Source organism: Labeo rohita, chromosome 4, assembly GCF_022985175.1.
Source record: "Labeo rohita strain BAU-BD-2019 chromosome 4, IGBB_LRoh.1.0, whole genome shotgun sequence".
Classification (NCBI taxonomy): domain Eukaryota; kingdom Metazoa; phylum Chordata; class Actinopteri; order Cypriniformes; family Cyprinidae; genus Labeo; species Labeo rohita.
The window spans coordinates 30,382,056-30,395,449 of record NC_066872.1 but is presented as its reverse complement, the minus strand read 5'-3'; the positions used below and the strand labels follow the sequence as shown (position 1 = coordinate 30,395,449).

Below are 13,394 nucleotides of genomic sequence, written 5' to 3'. Positions count from 1 at the left end.
TTTTAATTGTAATAGTTGTAACACTTTTGTGTAATTTTTTATCTCACAATTTTGACTTTTTCTCAGAATTTAAGATATAAACTTGCAATTGCAAGTTATAAAAGTAGAACTGGAGATAAAAACTCACAACTGACTTTTTTCCTCAGAATTGTTTATATCTTGCAGTTACTGAGTCAGAAATGTGAGATATAAACTCACAACTGTGAGACATAAAGTGAGAAATGAAGTCAGAATTGCATGATATAATTACGTAATTGCAAGTTATTAAGACAAATTCACAATTTTGAGAAAAAGGCGCATTTCTGACTTTATTTCTCATAATTGTGAATATTTCTCACAATTCTGATATTTCTCTGAGAACTGTGAGTTTTTATCTTGCAATTGTGACTTTTTTCAGAATTGAGAGTTATAAAGTCATAATTGTGAGATATAAACTCAATTCTGAGAAATGAAATCAGAATTGCGTGATAAAAATGATAAAAACTCGCAATTGCAAGTTAAGTCAGAATTATGTCAAACTCCCAATTCTGAGAAATAAAGTCATAATTCTGTGAAAGTTGCAACTCTGAGGAAAAAAAAGCCAGAATTGAGAAAAAGTGTCACAATTCTGAGAAATACAGTCAGAGTTGTGACTTTTTCTCAAAAATGCGACTTTATTTCTCAGAATTAAGTTTGACTCACAATTCTTACTTAACTTACAATTTTAATCACGCAATTCTGATGTCTTGCAATTCTGACGTAACTTGGAATTGCGAATTTATATCATGCAAAAGTGACTTTCTCAGAACTGAGAGATATAAACTTGCCATTCTGAGAACATAGTCTTTTTTCCCCCTCAAAGGGGGGAAGCAGTTTCAAGTTTATGTCTCACAAATCTAAGAAAAAAAAGTCAAAATTGCGAGATATAAACTCACATTTGCGAGAAAAAAAGTCTAAATTGCGTTTGCAGTTTTTATATCTCGCATTTCTGACTTCATAACTCGCAATTGTGAGTTTATATCACACAATCCTGAGAATAAAAAGTTGCAATAACATTTTTAAATGTTTTATTCAGTGGCAAAAATAGGCTTTCATAAAAATAACTTGAGTAACTTAAAGTCATCCCTGTGGCTCAGTTTAAAAAAAAAAAAAAAAAAAAAAAAAAAAAAAACAATTCTTACACCTTTTCTCATCAAACATCTTTGAAAGCCCTCTAAGCAATATGTCCAGCTGGAGTCAGGCAAACTACTAAACTTGGGTTCCTTAAGGCCAATTAGTTAAGCAAATTAAAGATATGTTTAAAACAATTAAACAGAAGAGTAACAAAAATTTAAACCACAATTTTAAACCTCAGACAACTTTCCGTAAATTGCTGAAAAGCTTCAATTCTTACAGGACAATTTCAACAACCTTAATAAAAATACTACACCTCCCTCAGGCTTTATCATCTGGATTGCAACTCAATATCACCAGAATATGACACATATTAACAGTGCTTTAGTTTCATCAAGCCATCAACAGCACCACAGGTTTGTATAACATCTACAGCCGAGATCAGACCACCTTTCACGCCTTAATTAATGTCTCCAAAGGCAGGGCATTATACAGCAACAAGACCTTCAAACCTTTTCTGAAATGATAAGTCCAGAGTTTAGCCCTATTAAATCAGCCATCTAAGTCAATACTGGATGCTTAAGGAGAATCTTGCAGAACAAATCTCCAATAAGACTGAGTGCATTCTATGACTGTAACCCTAATTGGTATGTAAGCTTGTAATTAGCCTGTAAAACTAATGAACGTGAAAAGGCACCAGTGTCACTGATGGCACACTACAGTAAGCTTAGCGCTGGTGTAGCATAAACGCACAGAAGCTCTGTTCCAAATCTTGTGAGCTGCCTTCTTGTCTACTAGATACACTTCTTTTGACTTGAATCGCATGCCCTCCAACACACAGACATCCAGCATGCCAGGATGAGGAAGAAAATCAGACAGACTGCCACACAAATAAGAAAGAGCAGTGTTTGACAAACACAGGGAGGGAAATGACACATCGATTTCATTTATCGATCCCGAGAACTGATGAAGCTCATGCACACTTATCGGACGGCCTGCGTTATTCGCGCGCAGGTAGATAGAAAGAGAACCGGTGGGCCTTATCTGTCACTCTCGTACTCGCTCCCTGTCAGACAGACGTTCCCTACTTTCACTTTAAAGATTTCCTTTCCCTCGTTCGTTCGCCTTATAGGGATATTCAAGGACTTGTTTCGCACAAGACCACAGCAAATGTGACTGACTGACTGACGTATGGACTCCAGTTCTGGAGGCTTCAGCAGAGTAAAGATTTGCTGATAGCAGGAAGTCAGGTGACAAGCACGGCAGATACCCTTCAGCAGCAAGAAAGGACGTTGGAGAAGAAAAAAGATCACAGAGCACAGTGGTTTTAAAAGGAATAATATATCAAAAGACAGACAAAGAGTTGGGGAGGGTCACGGATGTGATGGCAGCGTGTATTATGAAGACAGTGTAAATAATCACTGTGCATTAACAGCGTTTTAAATCACAGCTAATTTACCAAGGAATGAAAGGTTTGATCCACTGCTTTGTCTTTAATTCTGCAGATTATGATTTATCACACCGCTTTCACTGACATGCAAATACATGCAAATTTGCAAACTACATCCTCCTGCACACGGTGTGCTGCACTGGAGGCCAAACCAGCAGCAAGAAAAGATGGGGAAGGAGAGAGAGAAGGACAGAGAAAAAGAGCGTGAGTGGGAGAGATAATGAATGAGAAAATGAATGAAGGAGAGGGCGAGATGAGAGAATCTTTAAGAAAAAGCCAAGGGTGAAAGCCGAAGTAGACAGAAGACAAGTGGCATGGCGCCACCACACTATACTAAAGTGCCAATGCTGTCCTTAAAAACGGCCATCTCGTGCCAGAAGGACTGTGGACCTGATCTGGCATACAAGATGTGTCCTTCATGTGCATGTTACTAAAGATGGATTGTATTAACAGTGTAATAAGATGGTTATTACAGATTTATAAACATGCAAGTATGCTTCAATGGCAAGCGAGAGTGATGAAGACTGCATTTTTAATATAATATTAAATATTCTCATGTTCAAGTCACTGAAGCGTCATATAAAATATGAAGTCATTTCTGTGCAACTAGCATCACTGAATAAAATGGCAAAAATAATGATCAGTTTCTTGAACTCATGCCATTGGCTGAAGCCAATGTTGTGCTGCTGGGCTGGTCGGGATGCTAAAACACTTTCGGGTGACTATCAACCTAGAAATGTCTTATTTATAGCCGTTTCTATTAGCCTGGGCCAAGAGAAAGTATTTTACAGCCTTATGAAATGAGTTTTATGTTTTCCCAAATTACATTTTTTTATGTTTCAATTTTTCTGGATTCCATTTGTTTTCCCGTTTTGATTTTTCTAGAGTGTTTTAATGGTTAAGTTAAATTTTATTAATAAAAAAGCATGTTTAAATATAATGTTTTAATAATAATTAAAAAAAAAATAATTCCGGTCCTTGATTCTGATTGGTTAAGCCATGTTCAAAGCTGTTGTAAATTACTCTACAAACATACATCTTTGTTTACACTTGTGTGTTGCTTGACAAAACTGTTTGGTGGAAGAATAATGCTGTTATATTTTGTGAAACCTTACTACATATATAGAATAACCGTTTTATAAAAGCAATAAGCCTTGTGAAGCCGTGGTTTACAGTGAATTTATAACAGCTATGGGGGTTTTAGGCACTTCGTTTTACGCCGTGCCTAACAACGGCCCTTAGCTGTTATAAATTCCCTGTAAACCATGGCTTCACAGGGCGTATTGCTTTACTATAAAACTGATAGTTCCAGTCCTTGATTCTGATTGGTTGAGCTGCATTTAAAGCTGTTGTAAATTACAAATATACATCTTTGTTTACGTTTATGTGTTGCTCAGAAACAACTTAGTTGCAACCACAACCGTTTCTGAGGAACTACATTGTTTTGGTGGAAGAATAATGGTTTTATTAACATCATTACACTTTATTTGCTCTGTTATATTTTGTAAAACCTTATTACGTCTATGGAATAACCATTTTATAAAAGCAATAAGCCCAGTAAAGCCGTGGTTTATAGCGAATTTATAACAGCTAAGGGGCATTGCTAGGCAAGACGTGAAGTGGAGTGCCTAAAACCCCTTTAGCTGTTATAAATTCACTGTAAACCACTTTATTTGCTGTGTTATATTTTGTGAAACCTTAATACGTATATGGAACAACCATTTATAAAAGCAATAAGCCATGTGAAGCTGTTGTTTACAGTGAATTTATAACAGCTAAGGCGCGTTGCTAGGCAAGACGTGAAGTGGAGTGCCTAAAACCCCTTTAGCTGTTATAAATTCACTGTAAACCACTTTATTTGCTCTGTTATATTTTGTGAAACCTTAATACGTATACGGAATAACCGTTTTATAAAAGCAATAAGCCCTGTGAAGCCATGGTTTACAGTGAATTTATAACAGCTAACGTAGTGCCTAACAACGCCCCTCAGCTGTTATAAACTCGCTGTAAACCATGGCTTCACAGGGCTTATTTCTTTATTTTATTATTAGTAGCAATACTATCATGACATTAAGTAATATATTTCTGTCACAGTTTCTTCAAGCTAAACCGACTTTTTATTTTGACGGGTTGCTGTGATAACCTATACATTTCGGGTTGTTTATAATATGACGGAAGCTTTCTAACAGTAAAATATTCAAAGGCTAAAAACACAGCGAGCCTCACGCGCTTCAGTATGTGCGTAGTGAACGAAAACGCGTGTCTGCGCCATTTATTCACAGCAAGACACAGAACATGCAGGATTTACATTTAAATAGTCTTTTGCTGTTTAATATTCACAGACAATAGTCCATATTGCATTTTGATTTATTCATCCAAAATTTGGCAAATCCCCTAACTTTTCTCATTATACAGTAAATTCAATTTTTATGACTGGATTCCGCGATTCCATCTGCGTTTGCTTGGATAAAATTAAAGAGCCCTAGTATTTACATGTCTTAAAACTACTGGAGATTTCTTTGCATGTACACTGAGCTGTAATGCTAAACTAAAGCATGTGCGTACAGTATCTGATGTATAGCACACCTGAACACTACTGTTTCATACCTATGCAAGTGTGAAACAGGAGCAGAAGTGAGTGCCACTGAAGTCCGACAGCTCAGTTCTTTACATGCACCTCGAACAACCTGTTAGCGCAATAGAAAAATGAAGAAAGCAAGCGCGAGGGAGTGAGAGGCGGGGACGAGTGAACCAGAACAGCAGTGTTCCTATGGGAACAGGGAAACGGTGGACCTGACGTGGCTGTCACAAACACCCTCCATATGCTCAGAGTCTACAAACCGCTTCAAGTTCATCACAAGCAGACTGCCAAGAACAAACCTGTATGGTTTGATGCAGGAGTAAAAACAAATTACGACAGGGCGGCAGGTCACAGGATAAACTGTTGATCAAAGAACGGGTTCAAATGTCTCAAATCAAACTGAAGGAGAAGAGTTTGTAAGCAATTAAGAGTCTCACCTCCAAGTGCTATCAGATAATGAGCTATTCATTGAAATTTGAATGTTTTCAGAGTTTCAGCTTGTTTAAATGTGTGAACTAGGGCTGTGTAGGATATTTTTTGACCCTGCATAGACAGCACTGCAACTACCATGTTAAAGGTCCAGAAAGGTAGCAAGGACATTGTTAAAATTGTCCATGTGACATCAGTGGATCAACTTTAATATTATGAAGCTATGAGAATACTTTGTTTGCAAATAAAACAAAAATAACTTTATTCAACAATTTCATTCTGGGCCTTGAAAATGTCATCTGCGTCACTGTCTATGCAGGCTCAAAAAGCTCTTAGATTTAATCAAAAATATCTTAATTTGTGTTCTGAAGACGAAGCAAGGTCTTACGCTTTTGTAACAACATGAGGTTGAGCAACTTATAACAGAATTTTCATTTTTGGCTGAACTATCCTTTTAAAAACAACAAACAAAAGCATTAAGTTAAATCAGAAAATATTTTTTTTCTCTCTAATCGTGAATCCCTAGAATAAACTAATCTCTGACAGTAACAGCTTTTAAATAAAGAGATGTAAATGCTCAAACTATTGAATTAAGTCCTCCAAGGTTCTGTGTGAGCGGCAGTACGTTTGTACGCACTTGACACAATGTCTCAAACGAAGGCAGCAAGTTAAAAAATGCTCAAGAAATGGCACAAGCATTACATAACAGCAAAGAGAGGATGTGAGAGCGAGACGGACAGAGAGAGGATAACAAGGGGAGAACGAATGGTCAGCGCTTCATAATAATACAAAATGGCTGCCGTCAGAGGCCCTGCTGTGAAACAGCGAGGTGCATTTCAGTGCACATAGATTATGATAGAGCTACGGCTCACACTAGCTGACCAGTGGATTTAGGTTCTTGAATTTTGAGTCCCTTACCATTTTCTGCAGGTGCTTCTCTTTCCGTACGTCCACCATGACAAGGCCTTCCTTCACCAGACCCAGACCCACGTCGTCTTTCGAGTCAGCGAACTGCAGCGTGACGTGCGGGCAGGCAGCTCCACTGTATTCCACATTCAGCAGACATTGTGTGTTTTGAATGTCCCTGACCACACTGTCCACGGCGTCGGCCCGTGCGTCTTCCTGCAGGTGGGGTCATCATAAGAACATGTTAGGAAACCAGGTTTATTTTCTACAAACTGCCCTCAACACAAACACGCACACTACTTATGGAGACTTCAAAGTCCTCTGTGTGCTCTGAGCCAATCAGACTCCATCGTTCAAACTCTCTAGCTACGGAGTTGCTCATTCATCACACTTACGCACACAAGCGCCGTGATAATGATAAACGCAGATTTGCAAACAAAAAACGGATCAAAATACCTCCACACCAACACAATGTTTCACAAATGTTCGACGCGCGAGGTGAGAGATACAGATCTGATCTTTCTCGCTCTCATACACACACATACACACACACACTTCGCTCTTGTGAGCCAACCTAGTCTCCATGGCAACCTTAGAGCATGTTCCCCTTGGGGGGGAGTTATGGTGGGGGTACGAGATACAGAGGCCATCCAGAACGAGAGAAAGAGACAGAGATAGAGAGAGAACAATGCGCCTACCTCAAAAGATGGACAAGATCGAAAAACAACAGCAGTATTAAGAGGGCAGGTGGCATCATGCCACACCTACACACAATCATGCACAGACCAGGTGGAAAACTTACTTTCATATGCATTTCGTCACACAATTTAGCAACATGTAACTAACAAAAAGGCTTAAACTGGAATACTAAAATACTAGCATACTACATACTGCTAAATAGGGCTGCAATGATTCCTAATTTTTTTTTTTGAGTATCTGATTTTTTTTAAAAATCCCCGATTGCATTTTGCCTGTGTTGAGTAATTGACAAAATACAGGAAGTGGTGCATCCCACATGTTAAACCCATTTAAAAATTGTGAAAGTTTAATGCTATTGAGAAATCACAAACGCTACAATTCAATTAAATAAATATATGCACTTTAATTATTTACATGCGCGTAGGTTACATACATCTGCCTCAGAGATTTACATGTGTGGAGTATCTCAAACTCCATCTCTGCATGTTGTTGTGAATTTCGGTTTATTTTAACATTCATCTGGGAACGCGATGTGTGCCATTTTATCAGATTTGTGAGATAAATCATTTGAAAAACATACACAAACACAGGAGAATACATTATCTTTCTCAATATGCTAACTGTTGTGATTTCGAAAAAAAAAAAAAGTGTAAACCCTTGATCGACATATTCAAGAAATTACAGTGGCGGAAGCTTTTCTATCAGAGAAATCGTCAAAAATATTATAGATTAAGTGGACATTTGAATTAAATGTTGGGGCCCTCTGCAGGCATTTGTTATAATGCGTAATGTAAATTAGCTCTATTGTTTATAATATATTATGTATTTCAACAGTTTTGTTTTAAAAAAATCATGATTACTTGGTTTACATGAACTAATTATTGTTAGGGCTGCCACTAACATCTATTTTTGTATCAATTAATCTATCGACTAATTTATCGATTAATCCCATCCCAAAAAAAGAAAAAAAAAAAAGAAAAATGTAAATACACAGTATTTCTGAATAAATAAATAAAATTTAAAAATAAAATTAAAATTTAATGATTCTATTCAAGTGGAATCCAGAAAAAATATGGAAAACACAGAATTTGGTAGAAATAAAACTGTAAAACTCAATTAATTAGGCTTTTTGATTCATAAAATTAAATTATTAAAACAGAGTATGGAATATACTTAAATGGAATAAACTGAATTTGGAAATAAACTGATTCATAGGGCCCTATAATTATACATTTGTAAATGAACAGTAGCTTTTAAAATTACTTAAGAATACATATATAATAGCAATGAGGCAAAATTAATTAGTTTATACTACCAAAGCAAGAAATCATGGTTTTATTGAACAAAACTGTTAAAATACATAATGTATTATAAACAATACAGCTAATGTACATTATGCATTACAACAATGGCCTGCAGAAGTCAACAACGGCCTGACAATTGTTTTTACATTTTACTGCTGTTTAATGATCTAATCCTGGTTTAATATTACTTAAACATCACTTATTTCAAATGTCCACTTAATCATTAATATGTGGCCACTTCTTTACAACAGAAATGCTATAACCACTGTAATTTAATGAATATGTGGACAACAAAACTTGTAAACTCGGAGTGAGGGGTTGAGCTTTTCTTTTAAAATCGCAATGAGCAGTTAGCATATTGAGATATTGATGTATTTTCCTGAGTTTGCATAGGTTTATCAATAATTTACCTTACAAATCTGATGAAATGGTGCATGTTTTGTCCCAGATGAACGTTATAATAAACCCAAACTCAATGCAACATGGAGTTTGGTCATTTTAATGGTGACAGTCTATTTTTATTACTACAAAAACTGTATTATAATTATTACTCGATTAATCGTCAGAATAATCGACAGATTACTCAATTACCAAAATAATTGTTAGTGACAGCCCAACTGCTGAATATGACTTAATTTAAAACAGACAAAAAAAGTATTACGCTGCATTTGTTACATCACATGACCTCATTACCTGCGCTTTTGATTCAAATAGTGAATAAAAAAAGTAGTAATACATGTATATGGCTATTCATTGCAGAAATATGCAGAATATACGGTAGTATGTCAATCCAGATGTAGCCGAAACGGTTAAACTAGGATGATGTGACTCATAATTCTTGTCTTTTATAACCTGGATGTGCCTATGTTGTGCGTGCATGCTCTATGTGTCCTACAGGACCCGTTTGAAGGCCGCGTTGCGTGATGAATCACATGGGAGTGTGTCTGAATGTGTTTGTGCAAGAACTTACATCCTGTGGGACCTGAATGAAGGCAAATGCGTATTCTGTAGCCTGTGGAGGAAGCGTACGTGTGCTGAAGGCTGGAGGAAGGGCTGCGAGACGTGTGGAGGATAATATCTCTCTCTGAAACGACAAGAGAGAGAAAGATCGTCACATTGTTGTGTTATAAAACCGGCTTCATACCTTTTTCATACACTGACTGCCTGTACAAGGTCCTCATTAAACGGAGGAGGTGTGAGTACAGCACCGCAGATAAAAGCAAAGTCAAGGATAACGCTTAACTCCTCCACATGCCACACTCAAAGCCAGCAACACAATATGAGAGAGACACACACTCTCTCTCTACTGGGTCGCAGTGGACTCTCTACTAGCTTTAGTGGAGAACATGTGAACACAGCAGGCTGGTTAGCACGGAGACACCGCAAAGGCTTGTTTCAGCCTTGAGGATGAGAAACACAGGAAGATAGACTAGAAAAGGGAAAACAGAAGACAGATGGAAGCACAAAGCAAAAAGACTGGCTTGTTCTACGTGGGGGGTTACACAGCAGTTCTTCAGAGGAAGAGAGGCAGGAACACACATCAAGCAGACGGTGGACCTGGAAGTATTTGGACACAATGTTTGAATGCCAGTGGATTAAGTGAGATAAATCAGGTGACATTTAATCAGTTGATTGAAAGTAAAATCACAAACATGGCTCACAAAAGTTATAATTGCATTAATTTAAACTATATAATTTATTTGTGAACCTATGATCACCTATTCTTTTTAATAGTTTAACTACTTTCGTTTTCAGATCATCAGAGCTCGTTAAATACTGGACACAGAAGCAGATTTACTTTCACTAATTCAGTAAAAAAACTCCCACAGATCATGTTTTCATTAGAGCTGTCAAACGATTAATCGCATACTAATATATGTGTTTGTACTGTGTGTAATTATTATGTATATATAAATACAAGCACATTCATGTATACATTTAAGAAATATTTACAATTATATGTATTTATCATCATTTTTATAGACTTTATATTATATATATAAATAAAATTATTTTGTACATAACATATTTCTCTTAAATATATACATTAATTTGTGTGTATTTATATATACATAATTACACAGCACACACACATATATTAGGCAAACTTAAACTTTTATTTTGTATGTGATTAATCGTTAAAAAATAATCTACCTCTATCTTGAAAAGTAAATAATAGCAAACATACGTTAAAACGGCAAACTCAATGCGAACCAACAAGTGTTTAACATGACAATGATGGTATCAGTTACTCAGTATGTAGTTTTAAAGGAGTAGTTCACTTCCATAACAAATTTACAGAACATACTCACCCCCTTCTCATCCAGCTTCAGCTATAAAGAAATGATGTTCTTTGAGGAAAACATTTCACAGTTTCTCTCCATATAATGGACTTCTATGGTGCCCCTGAGTTTAAACTTCCAAAATGCAGCTTCAAATGGCTCTAAACGATCCCAGTCAAGGAAGAAGAGTCTTAAAATGATCAAAAAAAAAAAAAAAAAAAAAAAGGACAATTGATATACTTTTTAACCTTAAATGCTTGTCGTGTCTAGCCGTGCATAAACTCGTCCTACATCGCTGTTTTACCTTTTTTTGTAAAGGGGTAAACACTGGGTCGGTACTTCTGCAGTGATGTTGGAGGACAAAATGAGATGAGTGTTTTTCGAAATACCGTAACTGTCATGAACCGGATTACAAAGAGTTCACACAGAGACAAGACGAGCATTTGAGGTTAAAAAATATATACATCATAATTTTTATTTTTTTTACAATTTTTTTTTTTTAACAAAATAACTGATCGATTTGCTAGATAAGACCCTTCTTCCTCGACTGGGATCGTTCAGCGCCATTTGAAGGTGCATTTAAACTGCATTTTGGAAGTTCAAAATTGGGGCACCATAGAAGTCCATTACATAGAGAGAAATCCTGAAATGTTTTCCTCAAAAAAACTATTTCTTTACGACTGAAGAAAGAAAGACATGAACATCTCGGATGACAAGGGGGTAAGTACATTATCTGTATGTTTTTGTTCTGGAAGTGAACCACTCCTTTAACAATGCTAAAAAAGTTTAGTATTTATGAATGTAAGACTGAATAATAACGAATATAAACTTGTCCATTTCTTTGGGAGTGCAGTGCACTTCTGTATGGCTGTGATATTTGAGTGATTCTATCACGTCGCATCTAGTGTGGAGAGTCAAATCTCTTGTTGCTGGAATCTTGTCGCGTCGCATGTAGTTAGGACACGGTATTAGAGGGTTTGTTAAAACTCAATGGGATCAGAGGAGGTGAGAAACGCAGATTCCCACTGTAACTTTACCTGCTGGTGTCGCTGTTGTACAACATTTCTTTAGAAAAACAAGTGATTTATACATTTACTTGTACTACAAATTTTTTCCTGATCCAATATTTTGACCCTCCTATGTGACCCTGGACCACAAAACCAGTCATAAGTGTAAATTTCTCGAAATTGAGCTGAATAAATAAGCTTTCCGTTGATGTAAGGTTTGTTAGGATAGGACAATATTTGGCCAAGATACAACTATTTGAAAATCTGGAATCTGATGGTGCAAAAAAAATCAAAATACTGAGAAAACTGCCTTTAAAGTTGTCCAAATGAAGATCATAGCAATGCATATTACTAATGAAAATAAGTTTTGATATATTTACAGTGAGAAATTTACAAAATATTTTCATGGAACATGATCTTTACTTGATATCCTAATGATTTTTGGCATAAAAGAAAAATCGGCTATTGCTACAAATATACCTGTGCAACATAAAACTGGTTTTGTGGTCCAGGGTCACATATATTGCATAAATTGTGAAAAAAGTTCTGAACAACTATTTAGCATGCATGTGTTTGCATTAGCCACTAGGCTTAAGTATCCAAATGTACTGTATATTAAAGCAGATTCTGTTGAACTGGGGCACAGTTGAAGATCTGCTACTTTGTCTACATTTTGCATACACTGTCAGATTGTAATATCAATTCTAAATTATAACACTTAAAAAGCCTACAAAAAGAGCAGTTTAATGCATAAACTTTTGATGGGGCATTAAAATAAAGATCTGTCCCTGAAGACACTATGTCCAGCGAATCAGAGAGATTGAGCAGAGGTGGAAGGCTATAAACAATGATATCAGATTCAGCACAATGCTCTTGCACTGAGGGTTAAGATATGCAGAACAAAGAGATGTGGACAAAGAGAATAAAAGAATGAGCTGGAGAGTCTGTGAAAAGAGAAGAAAGCCAAAGGTGCAGGGAATACAAAGATCAGAGAAAAGGCCTGTTGTGTGAGAAATGTTCAATCACATGACCACCTGCATATTTTCTCTAGCTGGCCTGGAGCTTTCCGCCCGGGGCACAAAAAAAGCAAAGCGCGTTGGGTACTGCATCATTCAAGCTACTTTTAAGCATACTAACATTATTTTCTTTGCAAAAATGCATTTATTCTGGATTTACGGGGAGGAATTGTTTTCCACATGTGCGGCATTTTGACTGATGGATTCAGTGCTGGTTTTTGAAAGCACATGCAGTATTTTAAACACAATTCAGAACATTCATCAGTCAGCGCCTTTCTAAAAAGACGCTCCACTCAGGAGATGCTGTGCTACATCTAGATTACACATCAGCCTTCCTGCAAGTTACTCACGTTTCCATAGTCGATGTAGAACACGTGAACCTTCGCTGGAGATTCAATTTTCTCGACACGAGCTCTGTACCTACAGAAAGAAAGAGAGACAGAAGAAAGCGTCAGTTTCACTCACTCATAAGAGGAGAAAAGAGTTGCAGCACTGGACAATTTCATGTTTTTTGTGCACTTTGTTACTTTTTCTTCATGGAAATGACTGAAAGATGCCACACTGGGCACCTAAGATACCAGTACTGGGGTGTAAGTGACCTTCAATTTCATCTTATTGAAAACATTCA

General features: G+C 36.6%; 1 protein-coding gene across 1 annotated transcript in view; it reads right to left on the bottom strand.

The window, feature by feature from the left end:
- Positions 1-13,394, bottom strand: part of snd1 (staphylococcal nuclease and tudor domain containing 1) — a 216,723-nt gene that overhangs the window by 7,510 nt on the left and 195,819 nt on the right. Inside the window, exons 20-22 of the mRNA XM_051107004.1 lie at positions 13,117-13,186; positions 9,432-9,545; positions 6,471-6,674 (exon numbers count right to left, since the gene is read on the bottom strand). Of these exons, the coding sequence (XP_050962961.1) occupies positions 6,471-6,674; positions 9,432-9,545; positions 13,117-13,186 (388 nt within the window). The remainder of the gene's footprint in view (positions 1-6,470; positions 6,675-9,431; positions 9,546-13,116; positions 13,187-13,394) is intronic.